At 55.9% G+C, this 24,349-nt stretch overlaps 1 protein-coding gene across 1 annotated transcript in view; it reads right to left on the bottom strand.

Annotated features, from left to right (window-relative positions):
• The window catches only part of ACOT7 (acyl-CoA thioesterase 7), a 90,625-nt gene that overhangs the window by 4,846 nt on the left and 61,430 nt on the right, over nt 1-24,349 (bottom strand). The window contains exon 8 of the mRNA XM_082342733.1: nt 10,004-10,188. Within this exon, the coding sequence (XP_082198859.1) occupies nt 10,004-10,188 (185 nt within the window). The remainder of the gene's footprint in view (nt 1-10,003; nt 10,189-24,349) is intronic.

Genomic DNA, 24,349 nt, shown 5'->3' with positions numbered 1-24,349 from the left:
ACACATGGGAAAAGAGGTAGCCGACGCAGCACTAGGAACGTGACAATGGCAGGGACCAAAGACAGAGGAGAGCAGGGCAAGGTGGTCTCGAGGGCCAGGTCCTGGGGAGGGTTCCTGGGAAGGCGTGCGGGCACCACCCAGCCCATGAGAGTCTGTGTAACAACCCAGGAGGGGTCCAGAGCTGTCACGCTCCCCTCCCACCAATGAGGGCGGGGCAGAGGCTGAGCGAGCGGCCCAAGCGACAGCCGCTAAGTGGCAGAGCCTCGGTTTGAGCTGCTGCCACCCTCCAGACCAGCCTCTGCTGACGGGCTCTCGGGGCGGGCCTGTCGGTGGGCAGCAGGGCACGCAGTGGCCCTCCCGTGTCACCCTGGGGACCCTCCAGAATGAGCCTGGAGCCCCCTGGGCCTGCAGCGGCCCAGGCCCCGTGGCTCTTCTCCATCCGGGAGGGGACAGGCCGGGGCAGGGGTGCGTTCCTGTCCCAGCCTCGGAGCCAGGCGCCTCCCTGAGGAGCTGCCTGGGCACTAGAGGCGAAGAGCAGACGGGCGCTGCGCCCTCCCCTTCTGCCAGGTCCCGTGAGTGCCAGAGGGCCACATGCGGCTGCCCGAGCGTCCTCCGGATCTCCACACACACAAACAAGAATGCCGGCCCTTCCATCACATTTGGGGCCACGATCCCCATGCTCCCCCCACACTCACGAGGAATGCCCTCTCTAGGTCATAAGCTCTGGGAGTGAGGGGTGAATGTCTGGGGGTAGCACAGCATCTAGAAGCCAGGGGAGGACCATGTTGGGTCCTCATCAGGGCCGGTTCTGGGGCAGTGGGCGGGGTGTACACTTCCGGGTCGTGCCACACAGGGTGGGCGCCTCGCCTGCCTCCCCTTGTCCCACCAGGCCCTGATGTGCAGCTGGTGACGAGCCCAGCCCTCTACCGGGTCACCCCAGACGACTGCAGCTACTCACCCCCTCGGCAGCCAACGGGCCACCACGTATCCAGAACAGGTGCACCAAAGGCTCTGGATTCTCCTCTCAAAGCATGACCTGAGGAGGGGCCAAGGCCAAGGTGCAGGTACAAGACAGGGTACATTCTAGTCTCTGCTCAGTGGAGGGAGGGGCCCGCGCCCAGCACTGGGCCTCGGAGCTGCGGCCCTGAGTCTCTGACGCTCGGTATTCTGCAGCTAACTCATCAGCCAGGAGCTGCCCTCGGACAGACCCCACGCCGCCTGATGATGGGTGCACAGGCAGCTGGCCAGCTGGAGAGCGTGGCCGAGCCATTCGCAAGGCCTGGGAGGAAGGAGCCAGACGAGGGCTCATCCCTCTTCTCGCCTCTGGGGACGGCAGCCTGTGCTGCACCTTCCAGGCTCTGAGGATTCGGTGCTGCCACCCCAAATGCTGACGGCCCTCCTCACCGGCCTGCCCTGGAAGGTGCCCAGCGAGGGCACACGTTTATGAAGACAGGCCCTGGCCGCCACCCCAGGGGGAAACAGAGCCAGAGGTGAGCAGAGCAGCCTCTCTGCTGTCTGTGGAGGTGGGCGCCCTGCCCTGCTGGCTGGTGGACACTCAGTCTCCCCAGGGCCACGAGCTCTGATAAACAGCTCTCCTGGCCAAGTGACTAAGAGGGGCCACCACTTCCCTGCTGGGCACGGAGCGGACAGAACGAGACAGATGGCTCCCCGCACGCGGCCCCGCCCACGGCCCAGCTGCCGCCTCCTCGCCTCCTCGCAGCCCGTCTCCCTCTATCCGGCAAAGTAAATAAATACATAAGTTGTTGGCTGTTGCTGTTTTTAAAGGGGGTTGGAGGTGATGGGGAGAAGGACAAAGCTCCTCCGTGGGAAATCACATTTTCCCTCAAGTGCCTGAAGCTGTTGGCAGGGAGGCGGGCTCACGACCCGCCCCCCCGCAAGTGGCTCTCGGCAGCCCTTCCCCCAGCCTTGGGGGGCCCCCTGTGGGTATGAAAAAGGAGAGGTGACAGCAAAGGGGCCCACAGGCCGCTCAAGGCGTGGTGACCCCTGTTTACCTGCCCAGTGGAAGGGACAGTGGAGGGGTGGTGAGGACCACAGGGTCACAGGGACCTGCTGTGTGGCCTCAAGAGACGCTGCCCACCTCCCCAGGGCCAGGTCCTCCCACCTGTAAAATGGGGTTCTCAAGGAGGTGACGTGGCAAAGGGTTTCCTGCAGTGCCAGTGCGGGCCGCTCTCCGCGCACGGCAGTCACACCGCAGGTGTGTGCGTGCGCACGTGCACGCTCGTGAACTACTGTCATCACAAATGGCCTTAGAGGCCAAGTGCGCTCCTGTCTGCCGACCCATAGCCACTGCCCTGGGAGGAGGGCGAATGGCCCTGGGGGTCACCTTGAGGCAGCTGGGCCTTTGGAACGTCACACAGCCCCAGGGACGTGGGGGTGAGGGGAGGGTCCCAGGGCCGGCCCCTCTGTGCTCTGGGCGCCCCGCTGGCTCCCGCCCGCCCGCTGGCTCCGGGCCTCCGATGTGCATCTTCTCCCCCTCTTCCCCCCACCCCCCGCGCTTCCTGCCAACGCTGTCTTCCGGGCTCCTGTCAGTGCAAACCAAATGTTTTCCATTTTGCGTTTTCTGTGCTTCCAGAACACACATTTGGAACTTGGCAGGGAGGATGAGTGACTAAGTTCCACCCTCAGTAAAATCAAGAGCTTGTCCTTTTTGTAATTAACGAACGTCTGGTGAGAAGCGGGTTCCCAGTGGTGATATAACAACTTCCTGTGAGCCTGAGGGACACAGACCTTCTTAATTAGGAAGCCATGCGGCACAGCCTCTCTGGTCTTCATAACAGGAGACAAGAGGGATCTTGGGACAATCATGAAGGCAATTAAGACATCCTCCAACTGCTGGGGCCCTTCGGCGTGGCGTGGCATGGCGAGGGGCTCTGTGCATGGGGGTGTCCAGGAGCCCCCAGCCCCGCAGGCAGCTGTGTCCCCCAAGTGCAGCTCCACCTGCAGACCCCGACCCCAGGGGTGCTGGGCTGGGAACCCGGGAAGCCGCTGTCCGGGGGCCCAGCTCCCAGCGGCCACAGGCTGGGTCTCATCACCACCGCCACCAGTACACGCAGCCTCAAGCCTCCAATGATGGGACCGCCATGGGGAGTTGTAGACACCCTCGCCAGGGGCTCCCCTCACGCCATAGCACCAGCTCAGCCCCTGAAATCACTGCCCTCGTGTGCGGTCATGAAATTCCCCTGCGGAAGGGCCAAGAGGAGGGAATGGAAGAGGCAGGGAGCTCGGGCGCTGCCTGGGAAAGGGCAGCGACGGGTACCAGTCTCCGCTGGGAGAGGGGACACAGGCCCTGCTCACAGCACTGGCCCCTGTACCAGCTATGTGGACATGGCTGTCCCCACCAGATGACAGCTACAAGGTCCTCGCCGCCTTTTTCTGAGCCCTTCCCACGGGCTGGGCCCCGGCCAGGGGCGGCGTCCTCACTGCAAGCCTCTGGCCCTGCGTGTGCCCACTCGTGTCGCCGTCTTCCCTGCTGTCTGTCTGAGGCCAGCACGGGGCCTGGGACACGGCAGGGCCCGGAAAGCATTTGCTGAGTGAACGAGCAAACCAACGAAGACTGCAGCAAGAAGGCCTTAATTCCAAATCAGTGTGACTGTGTGTTAAAGAGTCTGCTCAATGGACACATTCAGGCAACCTCTGTCCCCAAGCAACTCCAGAAGGCTCAGACCACCCAGGGGCTCGGCAGGGGCCTGCACTGGTGACAGAGGCACAAGGTGGGGCGTCCGGCACACCTAGGCGTGGACAACCCCCTCCCGCCCCCGAGGAAGCATCTCCTCTCCTGCTGGCAGGGCCGGCATGCTGTTCTCTGATTCTGTGTGTGCACATGAGCGGGGAGATCCTTCTGCGTTCTTCCTCCCACTGCGGGGTTCCGGGGTCTGTTTCTTCCTTGCATCTTTGAGCACAGGGTTCAGAAGTGTCCCTGTCCCTGGCAGGCCTTTGCCAGGGGACTCCATGCCACCTCACAGAGAAAGCACAAGGCTGACAAGAAGCCACCACGGTTCTCACATGGGGGGGCGGCCTTGTGGTCCACCCCAGGATACATCGGGCATGAGCTCACCCTCCTGAAAGACCCTCTCAGGCCCTGCGGCTGTGGCCCTTGCCTGGGCCCAATGACCTTCACAGTCCTCTCCCCAGCTTCGAAGTCACCTTCCAGGGGGGCCACAGTGAATCAAGGCTGTCCCGACTCTAGCTGGGATTCTCCTCTTTCTGCTGCACCCTCTGCCCACGGGCCTCTCTTCCTGCAGCCATGTTTCCGGCACCATCCGGGGTCAGGCCTAACAGGGCCCCTGAGAGCCTGCCTCGGGCTTTCACCTTCTATAGAAATCACAACAGCTGGGGTCACCTGGATTTGGAGACAGAGCACTGAAGCAACAAGAAGCTGATGTTCCAGAGGTAGAACCTACCAACGTTTTAACGAGAAAAAGTGTGTCATCGGTGCCTTGGGCCCTCTTCCGGAGCTGACTGTTGCACGTGAACTGAGTGTGCTCCAGAGCACTGCTGTTCCACAAAGAGGCCAGCCCAGAGCCGTCGGGGACCCGGGATCTTCAGCAGACGTGAAGACTGGACGGGTTAAGAAGGTCAGAGGAAGAGTCTGGGCTCATGGCAGAGCGGAGGTGAGAGCCAGGCTGGCGGGGGCCGCACCCTCTCATCCACGCCCCCTGTGGTACCCACACCCCTGCTTCCAGGGGGAGGTGCCACTCACAGGCCGCTACAAGTTCCCAGACACCACCCATTCAGGGGACAGGAGCAGCCTCAGGATTCTGGCATTTTCCCAGGACAAGGCAGACTCCCTGCTAAGCCTCCGAAGCCAAGGGAGGGAGAGAGAGGACATGGGGTCAAGAAGCTTCGCGAATGTTCTAGTCCCCGACTCGCTCCTGTGGACGGGCAGCAAGGGCACAGCCTCCCTCACTGACGTGGCTTCCCGGACCCTTCCAGGAACAGACGAGTCAGTCCTGCTGTGCTCCAGTGCGCCTGAGTTTCTTAAATCAGGGAGCCAGTAGAAATCATTCCAGCACACCGAATGTCCGGGACAGAGGTGTCTCCCCAAGCCGTGGGGCCACCTGGGGCCCCCAGCCCAAAACAAGCCCCATGTGAGGGCCCTCTCCCTTCCCTGGGGGCGGGGCGTACGCTCCTTTCGCCGTGACAGGCTGTAAAGAGCAGGGCTGGCCATGCTCGGGGGAGGTGGTGGCCGCCTCTGCTGCTGCTGCTTCATCTCGAGGAACGGGCCCTTGGGAGCATGCCAGGCCCCTTCACCGCCAGGCCCGGGTCCTAGGGTCGAGGAGCTGACCACTGCCGGAAGCCTTGGCCCCGTGCTTCCTCTTCGGTGCAAAGTAGCGAGGAGCTCTCTGGTTAGATCACGGAGATGGTGCCGAGACCACAGAGGACCTGCCGGCCCGGGGGAGCTCCGGTGGGGAAACGGAGGCTCAGAGACCAGAAGGGGCTGCCATGGCCAAGGGGCTCAGGGTCTGCTCCAGGTCGACTCCATGTCAGGGCCGGCCACTGGACTCTGGGCGAGTCCCTGCCCATCACTGTCACTGTGGCCTGTCTGTGGGCTCGGACAACCCACCCTGACACCCACCGGGGAGGCCGGTCGGCATCTCGTGAACGCTCAGCTGCCTCCCATGGGACCATCGTTGCTGTGGGCACCACGGGCATCCACCCTGCCAGCCCCCTCCCAGGAGACAGAGAATGGCCTCGGCGGGCACCTGGCCCTAGGGAGTGGGCGCTCAGGAAACCTGGTGGCGACTGGCCCTCGAGGGTGCCCTGAGGTCCGGGTGTGATGTACAGTGGAAGCAAAGCGCAGAAGCACATGTTTTGCCGTGTTCTTGGCGGAGCTCCACCGGCTGCGAGAGGGAAGGCCGGCTGCCACCCCGATTTCCTCACCGCCCCCGCTTTCATCCCGACTTGTCACTTCAGTGGCTGACGACGGAGGTCCCAGGGTCCGGGCCCCTGTCCTCTGCACGCCAGCTGTCCGTGTGGACCGGGAGGCGAGGGTCTACAAGCAGCGGCCGAGGCCCCTGCGCCGCAGGCCGCTCTGTGGTTTGGGTTTTCTGGCAGCCAAGCAAAGCGGCTTCGGAAAGACCCTGCTCCGCTGCCTCCACGTGCCGTGGCCATGCCGTTCGGCTCGCTGGGGAAAACATTCCTATTCCACATGACTCACAGAAGCAGCTGTGAACGTGCTCTCTCAAAACCCACGTCGCCTGCGTGCTTGCGATGGAGCTCAGGCTTCTCCCTTGTCGAGAGCGCGACCTCTCCCGCACGCGAGTCTCCTGGGGCCTCGGGGGCTGCAGCGCCCACATGTGAACCAGAGAGAACGGAGGCCAGCCTTGCGCCCAGGACGGGCTTGCTCTGGCTTCAACACAGAGTCTGTCCATCGGGTTCTCACGCTTCTGGAGACTGAAAAGGCTTCCCACACCCGGGCTGGGGAGTCGCCCATAGGAGGTGCTGGGAGGTGCTGGGAGGTGCTGGGAGGTGCTGGGAGGTGCTGGGGCCGGTCTGGAGCCGGGTCCCAGGGAGCCACCTCGGTGGCGTTCCCCCACGTCCCTCTGCACGGGCCGCCTCTCCAGCGCCGGAAGGTGGTGTGGGTCTGTCCGCCACCCCCGAGGTCAGAGGGCACGGCCACAGGGAGGCCTTTAGAGGGAGGCAGGGCCTGGGCCTGGCTGGTTCCGCGTCCCGCGCTTGCCTCCTCTAATAAGCAGCCTGGAAGTGCCGGCAGCTGCCGGGCGGGCGCGGTGCAGTAGGCCCTCCCCAGCATAAAATATTCATCAAGAAGAACTCCAACAGCCACGCTGCCTTCCGTGTCAGCCGGGCCCTGGGGACCGGAGCTAAAAATAGACAGGAGGATAAGTGCTGACAGCAGGGGTGGGGAGGGCTGAGCCCCGACGCGGGCGCACGTGGGCTGCGAGGCAGACAACGTGGTGTCGGTGGTTCCCAAGTGAGCGCCGCGGAGGCTGGGCTGGAGGCTAGGGAGTCTGCCCCCCACCCCCAGAGGCTATTTTTATCCACATCGGTGGGCCCCAGGACACCTCAGTGAAGAATCAAAGCCCATCTTTAATTAGCAACAATAGCCTGGATCGACATGCAGCCGGCCAGCGGGAAGATGTGGCCACTGCCAACCACCGGCCCCTCAGACCCGGGAATTCGGTCACCCTCCCTTCCCCTTCATTCAAGCAGGTGACTTTCCCCTAACCCCCTGCAGCCCCTCCTGCACCGACCCCCTGACCCCCAGGTCCCTAGGTTTCTGGAAAGGGCACAGACAGCCCCCAGGGTTCACAGACCAGCCCGGCCCCATGAGAGCGTCCCAGCTCTGGGAAGGTCACGGGCTCCTCCACAAAGGGCTCTCTGTGCGGACTGGAGCCCGGGGCCGGAGGCTCTCCTCCCTGAGCCCAGCCTGCTGCCCCCCAACCCTGGCTGCGGCCCTGGGCTCCCCAGCTGCCTGAGCTCTGGGGTGCGGGCAGGGCGGAGGGGCAGCCATAGGGAGCTCCAGTCAGGCCCGAGGCAGCTCCTGGGCGGAGGGGGCAGCCATAGGGAGCTCCAGTCAGGCCCGAGGCAGCTCCTGGGCTCCCGGGCGGGCGCACGCCACAGCCGGCTACGGCCGGAATGCAGACCTTGCCGGGACACCCTGTCCTCCGGCATGTACTCTGGGGGAGCCTTTTCAAAATGAAGATGGTCCCGACTCCTTGGCTATCCTTGGTCTCAGGGCCATTTGGGGTGCCCCGCAGGCCCCACTCTCCCTCAGCTGACGATAGAGGAAAGGGCCGGGACGGCCGGAAGGCTGGTCCTGGGCCGGGCCTGCCCTCTAGCAGCTGGGGGGCCTCGGGTGTGTCCCTGCCCCTCCTCTCCCGCTACAAGAGGCCAGCTTGGCCCCCAGCCCTCTCAGTTCCTTTTGCTCTCTCTCCCACCAACTCCAGGCCAGTTTCCAGGCAACGGCAAAGAGTCTCTGGGTGATGGGGTGGGCGTGCGGAGTAAGGCTTTATCCAGAGAGGGGAGGGAAGGTCATCAAAGGAGGAAATATCTGAGAAATGGTGGAAGGAGCTGCTGTTGTGACCATCTGAGGGAAGGTGTCCAGGCAGAGGAACAGCAAGTGCAAAGGCCCTGAGGCAGGACTGAGTTTGGGATTTGAGGAACAGAGGCGGCCGGCTTGGCTGGACCCCGTGCCGAGGGCCGCTGAGCCGCTGAGCAGTTCAGGCGGGAGAGGCGGCCAACGCCATTCTGTTATGAAAAACTTGCCGCATGCAGCGCAGAGTCAGGGCGCGGGCAGCAGGAATGGGGGAGGGCGTACAGCTTGGGGCTGAGCGGGCGAGAGGGGCCAGCCCGGTTCCCAGGCTCACCGGTAGGGAATCCACCGGGAGGAGTGGGAGTTTGGGGGGGAGGCGGCTGGGAGACGACGGTTCAGATTGGAATGCTACGTTTGAAATGCCTGCTGAGACCCTGTGGAGAGAGGCAGCCGTGGCAGCCCATATGGGAGAGTAAAGCAAGGAGGCCCGGGGCCCGGTCCCAACCACCCAAGGAGGGCAGGGTGCAGGTTGGGATCTGTCAGAGCCCCGTGTTTCGGGGCCATGGGGTGGCCATCTGGACACTCAGCAGAGGCCCTCTCAGTGAGGCGTGCCAACGCCAGGGAGAGGCCAGTGAGATAAAGACAGAGAGTGTCCTTGGATCTGGCCACTCTGCTGGAGCCTGGAGGCTGGGGAGGTGGGGAGGACAGAGGTCAAGGGCTCGCCTGTGTGGAGCGGGAATTCAGCATTCAGGAGGGAGATGCTGTGGGCAGCCGTGCCGACAGGTGTCCCCCAGGGGCCCTGTGGCAATATGGAGAGAGATGGAGCAAGGGTCTGGGGGAGAACGAGGGCGAGCCTGCATCTGGGGGCCAAGAGGAGCAGGCAAGGTTCCCAGAGGAAGGGGTCTGAGACCCAGAGACACGTGGTTGCGAAGGTCAAGGCAGGAGGAGGTCAGGCCTGTGGACAGAGGTCGGGGGGAGGCGCGTGCATCAGCCGAGGGGCCGAGGCGGGGTGGAAGCCATCCTGCTAAGCCATCAGGATGGAGGGCGGGACGGGCACCCCGGTCCTCGTGCTCCGACGAGGCGGGCCCAGGGCCCCTCGGGGGGGGGGCAGTGGTGGGAGGTGGGGAGGAGGAGGGATGCGAGGCCGGGGGCTACAGCGCTGAGGACTCGGGAGAGGCCAAGGCTGCCAGACCCTCCACCCCTCCCCAGCAGCCTGGGTTCGTACGTGGGGAGGTGACGGTGCAGAGCCTGCCTGAGGACGGTGCCCACCCTGGCTCCCCTTTCCTTCCTTCCACACGGTGGAGCCCCCCATCCTTTAAGGCCAGGTTCACCAACCCTGCCCTGTACAGTCTCACCCCACGCCGCCCCCCCCCGACTCACTGGAGCCCCAGGGTGGGGACCCAACGCCAGTGAAGCAGCCGAGCAAACCCTGCTGGTGGCTGAGACCTGCCAGGATCCGTGCCTGGGCCAGAGCCCCCAGCTCTGCTCCCAGTGGCGGCCGCCCACCTGCCACTGCCCTCTGCACACCCAGGGCAGAGCCTGGCTGGGGAGCCAGGGCAGGGAGAGGCCACGAGGCCCAGACGCCCAGCCCCGAGGTGCAGGGCTCTGGCTTGGCCCCATGATGCAGGACACGCAGGCCAGGGCCTCCTCGAGAGCTCACCCTGGGAGGGTCCTCACCTCCACTCCAGCGCTTGTACACGGTGCCAGGACCCGCAAGGCGGCGTGCTTATCCCACGGCAAGGAGCTCGTAAGGGGCGCCTCTCACCTTGTCTGCCCAGTCCCTCCCCAACAGTCCGCAGGGACAGGGCCTCATGTTTGACCTGCCCCGCAGCCAAGGTCGCTGGCCCCTCAGGAGCTGAGCGGACCCAGCTGCCCAGAATGGATTCATGTAGCTCTGTTTCTCCTGGGAGCCCAGCGAGCGCCGAGGGGGCCGGCCCAGCAGCGGGGGCAGCTGCCCCCAGGGACACACGGGCCGGAGGGGCCACTCACCACGAGCTGGGGCACAGGCAGAGACTTGCCCTCCTGGCTCAGGGACACATAGGTGAAGAAGGCACTGGCGGCCCGGTAGCGCTTCTGGGAATTGTCCACCACGGGGTCGGAATCCACCAAGACCTCGATCTCCATGGACTTATTGCTGGTGAAGGTCACGCGCCCAGAGATGGTGATGACACAGCCTGCGGAGCACAGACAGCGGGTCAGGGAAGCCTCGACCCAGGGCGGCCAGGCGGCCGGGTCGGGCTGGGCAGGGAGGCTGCAGGAATCAGCAGTACCGAGGATGCTGGAAGACACTTGGTTAGACGGCACAGACCATCCTGCTAACTGCAGCACGTCGGAGCCCCCCAGTGTTCACCTTTCTAGTCAGTGAGAGGGCGTTTCCTTCACTTGCGGAAACATTTAGAGCCAAAGGGATCTTGGTGGCCACCCAAGCGTGGGTCTCTACTCCCCGGGAGAGGCAGCGTCTGCTGGAAGGATGCTTCCAGTCGGTCCCGCCCCTCGGGGCCAGCCCCCAACCTGCTTTCAGGTCCCTCCGCAGGTTAAGGACGAATCTGCACTGTCCATGCTTTGGCCTTACTTGTGCCACTGGAGCCACACGGCTGCCCCACCAAGTTGCTCTGAGCGCCACTAAAGAACCTTCCTCCACCCTCCCCGGCCCCCCCCACCGCCCCCCAGCTCCCTGGCTCCAGCATTCCTGATGCTGGTCTGAGGGCAGCGTCACATGCACCGTCAGGCCAAGCTGCCACGCTGACCGTGGTCCTAAGTCCCCCTGGAGCCACTGTCTGCACTTCGGCCCACGTCCTCCTACCCTCTGTGCAGGCGGGACTGCGTCTGTCCCGTCAGGCTCCCCGCCCCGTCAGTCTTGCCCACTGGACCAGCGCTCTCCTCTGAGCTGCGGGTCTGCCCTCCGACAACACGCCCGCGGCCCTGCCCACGGTCAGGGTCCCCAGGTGCTCCCCACCGTCCACACCAGCAGTTTCCCTTCTAGACAGTCACACGTTCCTGTAACACTGTCCTGGGGGTCCCGCTCTCCCTCCACCCCGCCCCAACCTCTCTGCACTCCCCATGCCCCTGGGTCCTGAACATCTACCCTAGAGCATGTCTTCTGCCCCCGCCCTCCTGGTCACGGGCTCCCAGCTACCACTGGCCTTGCCCTCCCGTCCCTCGACTTCATCTCATGGAGCCCAGCTTTTCTCGTACAAACAGAAGCAAGTTGCCTCACGGGGTAACTATGGGGCTGGCATGAAACGAGCCAGGCGCCGAGGCTCCTGCCTGGTGGCAGGAGGCATGCAGTGCGGTCATTACCGCCAGCAGTGTTGTTTTGGACCCTGATGCAGCACTAATCCTTTCCACTGACATGTGGTCAGGACCACCACCCCAAATGCAGCCTGGTTCCGGGCTGGGCTCAAGGAAATCCCTGGCCAGGTCTGACCGGTGCTGACTGCAGGGACCTTTTAACACCCCGGGAACCCCAGTGTCCCAGCTCCATGGAGACAGGCCCCCACAAAACATGTTTAGAGACCAGGAAGACAGACAAGTTGGGGCAGCGGGTGGCTGTTAGGGTGGTGAGCGCGTGGGCAGCCAGAAGCGGGAGCGGTTATTTGTGGCATGCAAAGCGCCTGGGCCCACCCTGGGAACAGCCCCCATACGGCCCCCATGGGCCGCTTCCAGGGGAGCAGGAAGGGGAGGTGGGCATCCCCGAGGGTCTCCAGGCGTCCCTGCCTGTCCCCATCATGCCACCCCCAGTGCCAGCCAGCACCCTCTCACCCACGACCAAACAGAAGACTTGGGGCCCAAGAGCCGAGAGGCAGGGAGGGACAAGACCCCCCCTCAAGAGGAAACCTGCCAGAACTCCCTGGCCAAGGGGCAGGGATGCGGGGGCAGTGAATTCGGGGCATTTCAACACTGACTGTTTGTTCAAAGAACAAATGGAAACACACCCTTGCTTGTCTCCTGTGTAAGCACCCCCACCAACCACGTGGCTAATCACGTCTCATTTCGGGTAGAAATCCGAAGAAACTTCTAATCAAAAGTGATTTCAAACAACGAAGAAGTTGATTATGAGCATTAGACACAAGAGGACACCATCTCGAGTGTCACTCATGGTAGGAGACACAGTGATCACTTCTTTTTTAAATTTTTAAATTTTTTTGGCTGCGTTGGGTCTTGGTGGCTGCATGCGGGCTTTCTCTAGTTGCAGCGAGCAGGGGCTACTCTCGTTGCGGAGCACGGGCTCTAGGCACGCGGGCTTCAGTAGTTGTGGCATGCGGGCTCAGTAGTTGCAGCGCACAGGCTTAGCTGCCCCACAGCAGGTGGGATCTTCCCAGAACCTCTCTCCCCTGCATTGGCAGGTGGTTTCTGAACCACTGGACCACCAGGGAAGTCCCTGATCACTTCTTAAAAGTCGGGAAAACTTCAATTATAGCCAAAACACCAGCTTCTTCACCTCTCAGAGATGGTGACATCTTTATTCTCACAGCCCACAGGCTTTATTTACCACTGGCTGGCCACCACAGGAAGGTGCTTGAAGGTTGGAAGACGGACTAGGTCACTGAGGGGCTGGGACCTAATTTGAAACTGACAAGGAGAGACCCCCGTGCTGCTGAGGGCCTCCCCTTCCCTGACCCTCGGCTCAGAAAGTGCACTCTGGGGTCTGTGGTCATTCGCGGGGGATGGGGTGGTCAGAAGCACCTCAGGGCAGCTCCAGCCACGTCCACGGTTCGTCAGCTCCCAGATGTTGGGAAGGCTCCCACCAAATCCCTCACCTCCTGCCTCCTCTGCTGCCACCAGCCACTGTAACATCACTAGGCTCCCCCAGCACCCAAGAGTGTAGAGCGGCCAGTCCACAGTGGTGGAGGGTCCCCAGCAATGGTTTCCAGCTTTGTGGGAACAGACACCTCCACCCCACAGACCCCCCCTCCACCCTACAGTCCCCCCCTTCCACCCCACAGACCCCACGCCGCCCCTGCCCCATTGCCCAGCCCGGTCCACCCTCTCACGGCAGCTCGGGTGCCCCCCGTCGCTCTCTTTCTAGAACAGAGCTCCTCTCCTTCAGGGTACCCAACCCGTTTGATGGCCTGTCTGATGTTTGCCTCCCTCCCAGCCTGGGAACCCCACGAGAGCAGGCGCCCCATCACCCCTGAACCAACACGTAGCCCTGTGTGGACAGCGGGCCACTGCAGACTCCAGCCGGATGGGGACACTTCTGTAGACACTTCGCCTCAACTAGCATCGTGGCCGCCCTCAGCCTGAGCAGTCCAGCAAGGCCGGGCTCCTTCCACCCTCCCCCAGGCACAGGGGTCAGAGCCGGGGACCCTGGGGGCCCATATGAGCAGGGGACGACCCCAGCCCGAGTCTAGCTTGGCTGCTGTTCACTTTGTCTCAGAATCCGCCAGAGCGGACACGACCCGCCACGTGCTCCAGGACGCTCCGTGGGGCGGCGGGGAGGTGCGTTCCGCCCTGACTGAGCGGTCCGAAGTGCTGAGACGCTGCCTGGGGACTTTTCCACTAGGTCACACGTCCAAATCCACCCAGAGGACGACTAGTTTATTTAGGAGTGGGGTGACCGGGGCTTCCCCGGTGGTGCAGTGGCTAAGAATCCGCCTGCCAATGCAGGGGACACGGGTTCAAGCCCTGGTCCGGGAAGATCCCACATGCCGCGGAGCCACTAAGCCCATGAGCCACAGCTACTGAACCTGCGCTCTAGAGCCCGTGAGCCACAACTACTGAGCCCGCGAGCCACAACTACTGAAGCCCGTGCGCCTAGAGCCCGTGCTCCACAACAAGAGAAGCCACTGCAAGGAGGAGCCCCGCGTGCTGCAATGAAGAGAGGCCCCACTCACTGCAACTAGAGAAAGCCCGCGTGCAGCAACGAAGACCCATCGCGGCCAAAAATAAATAAAATAAATAAATTTATATATATATATATATTAAAAAAAAGAGTGGGGTGACCTGCTCAAGGGGAGAAACAGCACCTCCTGGTGGCACTCGGCGCCATGTGCCACCTTGGACAGGGGTGGGGTGTTGGGGCCACTCCGGATCCAGGGAAGGAGGCCAGGAAGGGACCACCCAGCTCTCCTCTGAGCCTCGGAAGCAGGGACAGATTAGCCCTGACACAACCAGACAGTCCCCACGAGTGTCTCCACGAGAGGCAGCCTCTCTGAGCCCGGAGCAGCCCCCGGGGCCCACAGTTCCCTCAGGCTACTGTGCCCTGGGGAGGAGCCTTGGGGTCCTCGGGCTCTGGGGTCCAACAGGCCTGGGCTTGAACGTGGGCAGGGGGCAAGCCAGGAACCTGCTGTGCCTCGGTTTCCTCATCTGCAAATGGGTGCAGGAGTGGCTGTCTCTCGGCGGAGGTCACTCCCGCATGTTAGGTTGTCTGGACAGAAGCCCAGGACAGTCATTTCTGGTGGGGTCTGAGTGCCCTTCTGCAACAGCCCTCCGGGGAAAGGCGTCTCAAACCCAAAGGGAGAGTGTGCCCGCAGAACTCCCTGTTGTGTCTGCAGGGGGTGAAAAGAATCGTTCCAGGGCTTCCATGGTGGCCCAGTGGTTAAGAATCCGCCTGCCAATGCAGGGGACACGGGTCCAAGCCTTAGTCCGGGAAGATCCCACATGCTGCGGAGCAACTAAGCCCGTGCGCCACAACTACTGAGCCTGCGCTCTAGAGCCCGCGAGCCACAACTACTGAGCCCGCGTGCCACAACTACTGAAGCCAACACGCCTAGAGCCTGTGCTTCGCAACAGGAGAAGCCACTGCAATGAGAAGAAGCCCACGCACCGCAACAAAGAGTAGCCCCCACTGGCTGCAACTAGAGAAGGCCTGCGCGTAGCAATGAAGACCCCATGCAGCCAAAAATAAATAAATTAAACAAATAAATAAATAAATGAGCTTATGGTTTCTTTGTCAATATAAGCCTAATAAATTAAAAGTGGAAATATTAAAAAAAAAAAGAGTTATTCCAACAAGGTAATAATAAGCAGTGACATTTAAAACAAAGCACTCCCTTCCTTTTTCTTTTTCTGCAGCAGGCACATTTACACTGGGCAAGAAGCTGCTTCTGACGCTGTCTAAATGAATAAAATGGGCGACTATCTCCGCGAGGGAGTTCCAGCTCTTCAGCTGGTGAAGAACACGGCAACGAACCCCTGCCCCTCCTCCCTGGGTCCCCAGGACATTAGCAGTTGTGCGGACCTGACACTGAGGTGTGACCACATCCGTAGCCGGTCCGCAGGGGAAGAAGGCCTGGGCCACAGCTCAGCATCTGCAGCACGTGAGCCTGTTTGAGAGGCGGGTACTCAGCTGCGCTCACGGGGACCCCAGCTCCAGTGCAAACGCTCTACGAGGGGCGGGGACGAGCCTGCTGCCTCCACACTCACCCCTAATCCCCGAACCTCAGAGGTGCCATGTCCTCGGCTGGGAGGCTTGGGACAGAGGGAGGGGCACTTCTTTTCATGCTGCCTTGAAACCCCAAGAGCTGGGGAGCCCCTTGCTCTTCCGAGTTTTCTGCCAGCGTCCTGTCCACAGGGCTCACAGGGTAAGACACAGTGCAGGGAAAAGGCAGAGCTCAGAAGTGGGCTGGAGCCCTACCTGCCTCTCTGTGTCAGCTGGAATTTAACTACCGTGGCAGGTGGAACGAGGGCCCCCAAAGACGTCCGTATCCTAATCCCAGAACCTGTGAAAATGTTACCTCGCACGCAGAGGGACCTCACAGGTGTGACGAGGTTAGGGATTTTGAGGTGGGAGCTCAGCCTGGATCACCAGGTGGGCCCCAGGTCATCACAGTGGTCCTCACAAGAGGACGGGAGAGCGAGGAGCCATGGCAACAGACGCAGGGTCAGAGAGAGGCTGCCGGCTTTGAGGATGGAGGACGGGCCACAAGCCAGCGAATGCACGTTGCCTCTAGAAGCTGGAAAAAGCAAAAAACGGTTCTCTCCTAGAGCCTCCAGAAGGAACGCAGCCCTGCTGACCAAGGAACAGCACTTTTCATTTTACTTACTTTTAATTTTAATGGGAACAGCCACGTGTGGCTACTGACCGCTGTGGGAGGCGGCACTGGCATTGATGGGCTCTTGCAGGCAAATCTGACGTAACCAGAGGACAGAGCTGCTGGGAGCAGAGACTGAACTGTCTGCCTCTGGCTGTCCGAATTCAGCAGGAAAGGGGGCCCCTGGGCTGAGACCGATGAGGGGGACGCGAGCAGAGCCGGGCCTTCCTTGGACTGGACGCCCCTGACTGCGAGAACCCTCAGCCCTGTTTCAAGCTGCTTGACGAAGGCAGGAGTTTCACACACAGCTGCGGGGGGGTGGGGGGGGTGGGGAACGGCGGCGGCTCTGGCGGTCCAGTGCGGGCGTCTAAGATGGATGGCACTGCACTGATCGGCGTCACCCACCGAGGCGGACGCCCCCGGGCCCGCGCAGCGGACGCCATGTGGTTCAAGCCCAGTCGGTGGTGGGAAGGCACCAGGGCTTGGGGATGAGAGCTCTGGCCCTGGAGCCGACTGTCCGGCTTCCCGGCCAGGCTCCACCATGGACCAGCCCTGCGGCCGTGGGCAGTTTCCTTAACCCCTCCATCGGCAGTTTCCAGATCGGAAAAACGGGGATAACAAGAGCTCTTGTCTCACACCCCCAAGTGAGGGGTAATCGTAAAAAGCACTTTATTAGCACAAAGTCTGGCACTCGAAAGTGAGCAACGTTTGCCAGAGTTATATTTAAATAGACGGAGCGCCTGCAGTGAGCAGAGCTGTGAGCTCATCTCGGTTTCTAAATCCCGGTCGAGCTGCCTGGAGTGGCACAACCCAGGAGGGCTGGCAGGTGCCCCACCGACTCCCCCAGCACCTGGGGCCTCTTCCAGGGCAGATTTCAGCAAGAGGACAGGGATTTGGAAAAGAAAACAGAATGATAAAACACTGTTCTTCCCAAGGCCACGTTGTCAAGTGTTGCAAACTTTAAGGACAGCTCAGCGTTTAAGCTCCAGCGAGCCGGGGCAGTGACTGTCCTTAAGGAAAGCGTGGAATCAGCGAAGCAACTTCGGTATTGCTTTTTAAATTTTTATTTATTTATTTATTTGTTTATAAATTTTCTTTTAGTTATTTCTGAGATATACATTTTAAAGTAATAACTAGAATTATGACTTATAACATTATATCAGAACATATAAGATTTTTAGAAATTTCATGTCATGTCTGAAACATTTATATTAACATATTTCCATACAAATAACCCAAAGAAAGTTTAGTATTAGTTGTTTTTATTTTAAAATTATTTATTTATTTTTGGCTGTGTTGGGTCTTCGTTTCTGGGCAAGGGCTTTCTCTAGTTGCGGCAAGCGGGGGCCACTCTTCATCGCAGTGCGCGGGCCTCTCACTATCGCGGCCTCTCCTGTTGCGGAGCACAGGCTCCAGACGCGCAGGCTCAGTAGTTGTGGCTCACGGGCCCAGTTGCTCCGCGGCCTGTGGGATCTTCACAGACCAGGGCTCGAACCCGTGTCCCCTGCATTGGCAGGCAGATTCTCAACCACTGCGCCACGAGGGAAGCCCAGCTGTTTTTTTTGTATGTTTGTTTTTTTATACTGCAGGTTCTTTTTTTTTTTAATTTTTAAAAAAATTTATTTATTTTATTTATTTATTTTATTTATTTATTTTTGGCTGCGTTGGGTCTTCCTTGCTGCGTGCGTGCTTTCTCTAGTTGTGGCGAGCGGGGGGTACTCTTCGTTGTAGTGCGTGGGCTTCTCATTGCAGTGGCTTCTCTTGTTGCAGAGCATGGGCTCTAGGCACGTAGGCATCCGTAGTTGTGGCGCATGGGCTTCGTTGCTCTGCGGCGTGTGGGAATTTCCCAGACCAGGGCTTGAACCCTTGTCCCCTGCATTGGCAGGAGGATTCTTAACAACTGCGCCACCAGGGAAGCCCCTGCAGGTTCTTATTAGTCATCAACTTTATACATATCAGTGTATACATGTCAATTCCAATTGCCCAATTCAGCACACCACCATCCCCACCCCACCGTGGTTTTCCCCCCTTGGTGTCCATACATTTGTTCTCTACATCTGTGTCTCAACTTCTGCCCTGCAAACCGGTTCATCTGTACCATTTTTCTAGGTTCCACATACATGCGTTAATATACGATATTTGTTTTTCTCTTTCTGACTTACTTCACTCTGTATGACAGTCTCTAGATCCATCCACGTCTCAACAAATGACTCAATTTTGTTCCTTTTTATCGCTGAGTAATATTCCATTGTATATATGTACCACATCTTCTTTATCCATTTGTCTGTCGATGGGCATTTAGGTTGCCTCCATGACCTGGCTATCGTAAACAGTGCTGCAATGAACATTGGGGTGCATGTGTCTTTTTGAATTATGGTTTTCTCTGGGTATATGCCCAGTAGTGGGATTGCTGGATCATATGGTAATTCTATTTTTAGTTTTTTAAGGAACCTCCACACTGTTCTCCATAGTGGCTGTATCAATTTACATTCCCACCAACAGTGCAAGAGGGTTCCCTTTTCTCCACACCCTCTCCAGCATTTATTGTTTGTAGATTTTTTGATGATGGCCATTCTGACTGGTGTGAGGTGATACCTCATTGTAGTTTTGATTTGCATTTCTCTAATAATTAGTGATGTTGAGCAGCTTTTCATGTGCTTCTTGGCCATCTGTATGTCTTCTTTGGAGAAATGTCTATTTAGGTCTTCTGCCCATTTTTGGATTGGGTTGTTTGTTTCTTTAATATTGAGCTGCATGAGCTGTTTATATATTTTGGAGATTAATCCTTTGTCTGTTGATTCGTTTGCAAATATTTTCTCCCATTCTGAGGGTGGTCTTTCCGTCTTGTTTATGGTTTCCTTTGCTGTGCAAAAGCTTTGAAGTTTCATTAGATCCCATTTGTTTATTTTTGTTTTTATTTCCATTACTCTAGGAGGTGGATCAGAAAAGATCTTGCTGTGATTTATGTCAAAGAGTGTTCTTCCTATGTTTTCCTCTAAGAGTTTTATAGTGTCCGGTCTTACATTTAGGTCTCTAATCCATTTTGAGTTTATTTTTGTGTATGGTGTTAGGGAGTGTTCTAATTTCATTCTTTTACATGTAGCTGTCCAGTTTTCCCAGCACTACTTACTGAAGAGACCGTCTTTTCTCCATTGTATATCTTTGCCTCCTTTGTCATAGATTAGTTGACCATAGGTGTGTGGGTTTATCTCTGGGCTTTCTATCTTGTTCCATTGATCTATGTTTCTGTTTTTGTGCCAGTACCATATTGTCTTGATTACTGTAGCTCTGTAGTATAGTCTGAAGTCAGGGAGTCTGATTCCTCCAGCTCCGTTTTTTTCCCTCAAGACTGCTTTGGCTATTCGGGGTCTTTTGTGTCTCCATACAAATTTTAAGATGATTTGTTCTAGTTCTGTAAAAAATGCCATTGGTAATTTGATAGGGATTGCATTGAACCTGTAGACTGCTTTGGGTAGTATAGTCATTTTCACAATATTGATTCTTCCAATCCAAGAACATGGTATATCTCTCCATCTGTTGGTATCATCTTTAATTTCTTTCATCAGTGTCTTATAGTTTTCTGCATACAGGTCTTTTGTCTCCCTAGGTAGGTTTATTCCTAGGTATTTTATTCTTTTTGTTGCAATGGTAAATGGGAGTGTTTCCATAATTTCTCTTTCAGATTTTTCATCATTAGTGTATAGGAATGCAAGAGATTTCTGTGCATTAATTTTGTATCCTGCAACTTTACCAAATTCATTGATTAGCTCTAGTAGTTTTCTGGTGGCATTTTTAGGATTCTCTATGTATAGTATCATGTCATCTGCAAACAGTGACAGTTTTACTTCTTCTTTTCCAATTGGTATTCCTTTTATTTCTTTTTCTTCTCTGACTGCCATGGCTAGGACTTCCAAAACTATGTTGGATAACAGTGGTGAGAGTGGACATCCTTGTCTCGTTCCTGATCTTAGAGGAAATGCTTTCAGTTTTTCACCATTGAGAATGATATTTGCTCTGGGTTTGTCATATATGGCCTTTATTATGTTGAGGTAGGTTCCCTCTATGCCCACTTTCTGGAGAGTTTTTATCATAAATGGGTGTTGATTTTTGTCAAAAGCTTTTTCTGCATCTATTGAGATAATCATATGGTTTTTATTCTTCAATTTGTTAATATGGTGTATCACATTGATTGATTTGCATATATTGAAGAATCCTTGCATCCCTGGGATAAATCCCACTTGATCGTGGTGTATGGTCCTTTTAATGTGTTGTTGGATTCTGTTTGCTAGTATTTTGTTGAGGATTTTTGCATCTATATTCATCAGTGATATTGGTCTGTAATTTTCTTTTTTTTTTTGTAGTATCTTTGTCTGGTTTTGGTATCAGGGTGATGGTGGCCTCATAGAATGAGTTTGGGAGTGTTCCTTCTTCTGCAATTTTTGGGAAGAGTTTGAGAAGGATGGGTGTTAGCTCTTCTCTAAATGTTTGATAGAATTCACCTGTGAAGCCATCTGGTCCTGGACTTTTGTTTGTTGGAAGATTTTAATCACAGTTTCAATTTCATTACTTGTGATTGGTCTGTTCATATTTTCTGTTTCTTCCTGGTTCAGTCTTGGAAGGTTATACCTTTCTAAGAATTTGTCCATTTCTTCCAGGTTGTCCATTTTATTGGCATAGAGTTGCTTGTAGTAGTCTCTTAGGATGCTTTGTATTTCTGCGGTGTCTGTTGTAACTTCTCCTTTTTCATTTCTAATTTTATTGATTTGAGTCCTCTCCCTCTTTTTCTTGATAAGTCTGGCTAATGGTTTATCAATTTTATCTTCTCAAAGAACCAGCTGTTAGTTTTTTTGATCTTTGCTATTGTTTTCTTTGTTTCTATTTCATTTATTTCTGCTCTGATCTTTATGATTTCTTTCCTTCTGCTAACTTTGGGTTTTCTTTGTTCTTCTTTCTCTAGTTCCTTTAGGTGTAAGGTTAGATTGTTTACTTGAGATTTTTCTTGTTTCTTGAGGTAGGCTTGTATAGCTATAAACTTCCCTCTTAGAACTGCTTTTTCTGCATCCCATAGGTTTTGGATCACCGTGTTTTCATTGTCATTTGTCCCTAGGTATTTTTTGATTTCCTCTTTGATTTCTTCAGTGATCTCTTGGTTATTTAGTAACGTATTGTTTAGCCTCCATGTGTTTGTGTTTTTTACGTTTTTTTCCCTGAAATTCATTTCTAATCTCATAGCATTGTGGTCAGAAAAGATGCTTGATACGATTTCAATTTTCTTAAATTTACTGAGGCTTGATTTGTGACCCAAGATATGATCTATCCTGGAGAATGTTCCGTGAGCACTTGAGAAGAAAGTGTAATCTGCTGTTTCTGGATGGAATGTCCTATAAATATCAATTAAATCTATCTGGTCTATTGTGTCATTTAAAGCTTGTGTTTCCTTATTTATTTTCATTTTGGATGATCTGTCCATTGGTGTAAGTGAGGTGTTAAAGCCCCCCACTATTATTTTGTTACTGTTGATTTTCTCTTTTATAGCTGTTAGCAGTTGCCTTATGTATTGAGGTGCTCCTGTGTTGGGTACATATATATTTATAATTGTTATATCTTCTTCTTGGATTGATCCCTTGATCATTATGTAGTGTCCTTCCTTGTCTCTTGTAACATTCTTTATTTTAAAGTCTATTTTATCTGATATGAGTATAGCTACTCCAGCTTTCTCTTGATTTCCATTTGCATGGAATATCTTTTTCCATCCCCTCACTTTCAGTCTGTATGTGTCCCTAGGTCTGAAGTGGGTCTCTTGTAGACAGCATATACATGGGTCTTGTTTTTGTATCCATTCAGCAAGCCTGTGTCTTTTGGTTGGAGCATTTAATCCATTCACGTTTAAGGTAATTATCGATATGTATGTTCCTATGACCATTTTCTTAATTGTTTTAGGTTTGTTTTTGTAGGTCCTTTTCTTCTCTTGTGTTTCCCACTTAGAGAAGTTCCTTTAGCATTTGTTGTAGAGCTGGTTTGGTGGTGCTGAATTCTCTTAGCTTTTGCTTGTCTGTGAAGCTTTTGATTGCTCTGTCGAATCTGAATGAGATCCTTGCCAGGTAGAGTAATCTTGGTTGTAGGTTCTTCCCTTTCATCTCTTTAAGTATATCATGCCATTCCCTTCTGGCTTGTACAGTTTCTGCTGAGAAGTCAGCTGTTAACCTTATGGGAGTTCCCTTGTATATTATTTGTCGTTTTTCCCTTGTTGCTTTCAATAATTTTTCTTTGTCTTTAATTTTTGCCAATTTGATTACTATGTGTCTCGGCGTGTTTCTCCTTGGGTTTATCCTGTATGGGACTCGCTGCGCTTCCTGGACTTGGGTGGCTATTTCCTTTCCCATGTTAGGGAAGTTTTCGACTATAATCTCTTCAAATATTTTCTCGGGTCCTTTCTCTATCTCCTCTCCTTCTGGGACCCCTATAATGCGAATATTGTTGCGTTTAATGTTGTCCCAGAGGTCTTTTAGGCTGTCTTCATTTCTTTTCATTCTTTTTTCTTTAGTCTGTTCCACAGCAGTGAATTCCACCATTCTGTCTTCCAGGTCACTTATCCGTTCTTCTGCCTCAGTTATTCTGCTATTGATTCCTTCTAGTGTAGTTTTCATTCAGTTATTGTATTGTTCATCTCTGTTTGTTTGTTCTTTAATTCTTCTAGGTGTTTGTTAAACATTTCTTGCATCTTCTCGATCTTTGCCTCCATTCCTTTTCTGAGGTCCTGGATCATCTCCACTATCATTATTCTGAATTCTTTTTCTGGAAGGTTGCCTATCTCCACTTCATTTAGTTGTTTTTCTGGGGTTTTACCTTGTTCCTTCATCTGGTATATAGCCCTCTGCCTTTTCATCTTGTCTATCTTTCTGCTAGTGTTGGAGGGTCTCCTGCAGAGGCGGGGGGTGGCTGTGGCTCACCGTGGGGACCTAACTTCGGTATTTCTGACATGACACACCCAAAGCATCTTCTAGAGATTCCTCCCTTCCTACCCTGATAGTCTGGGGAGATTAGTTCTCCACAAGAGGACTAGGTCAGCTTTAGGTTTTCCTACCCAAGGCCTCCAAAACCACTATTTCAAAGGCAACTATTTTCCCCTTTTAACTTTTCTTAGCATTTTAGCATCTCAGTTAAAAAACAGTTCAGAAATGGAGTAAGTGGAAGTAAGTTCAGGTCTTTGGGCTTCATCAGCTTGCCCTGAGTGATGCTGGCAGCCCCGTTATAAGGCGGGTGCCTGGGGGGGCCCCTCTTCCCACCACCCCGCCAGCACAGGGTGCTCAGAACACTGCTGGCCACGGACCAGTGAGGCAGGCGGCCTCACACTGCTTCCCATCTTCTAATGGGTCACAGGGCCTGTGACGCTGGGATCCCACACAATCCCGGCTCGTGGACAAAGCGCTCCTCCTTCACCTCAACTTCCCGGCTTGAGTTTGATTCTGTGCACAACTGCCGAGGTCCCCGAACCCGCTGGCCCCTGGCGGGAAGGGGGGCGAGTCCTGGCGGACTTCCAGTGCCGGCGGAGGGGCTGGGCTGAGCCTGGTGTGTCATGGGCAGCCATCAAGGCCGTGATCAGAAGGATAGGTCACCAGCGTTAAAGACCGTGGATATGGGCTGGTCTGGGGGCGGGGGGCGAGGGTGTAAGAGAGGTGGGCCTGCCATGGTCCAGGCCGGCAGTGACGGCGTCCTAGAGGAATCTGAGTGGTAACAGCAAACCTGCCACCCTGTGAGAGGGCACAGTCCCCGCCCCTGCGGGCTGCCCCCACCGTGTCCTAAGTACAGGTGCGGTAGGCTCCCCTCTCAGCGCACACCCTTCGTGGCTGAAATTCAAAGTCATCTTCCAACCTTCTGGGGCTATGTTTTCAGGCTGCTAAGCTGCAGGCATGGCTTCCTGACAGACACCCCACCCGAGTGACAGGTGAGGCCACAGCCAGGCTGGCGTTTGGCTGAAAGCATACAAAGCACTGTCCTTCTGAGTGGGGAGTTTCACCAGAGGCTGAACGGAGATAGAGCAAAGCACTTCCTGCCTTAGACCTGAAGAAGCTGGTCAACCCAAGGGCCTGGCTTCCTCTCCATTCCAGCTGTTTTTCTAATGAAATATGCTGAAATGGGTAAGTCATAAAGTCATACCCCATCTGCTAAGACACCACCTATGGTCATCAGAATAATGGCCCCCAAAGATGCCCACGCCCTAACCCAGGGGACCTGTGAATACCTTACTTCACATGGCAAAAGGGACTTTGCAGACGGGATTAAGTTAAGGACCTGGAGATGGGGAGAGGATCCCGGATTATCCGGGCAGGCCCCCTGTCACCTCAAGGGTCCTTATAAG

Source organism: Balaenoptera borealis (assembly GCF_965194805.1).
Source record: "Balaenoptera borealis genome assembly, chromosome: 1".
Taxonomy (NCBI): Eukaryota; Metazoa; Chordata; class Mammalia; order Artiodactyla; family Balaenopteridae; genus Balaenoptera; species Balaenoptera borealis.
Note: the sequence above shows the minus strand (reverse complement) of the source record. Positions and strands in the feature narration are given on the sequence as shown.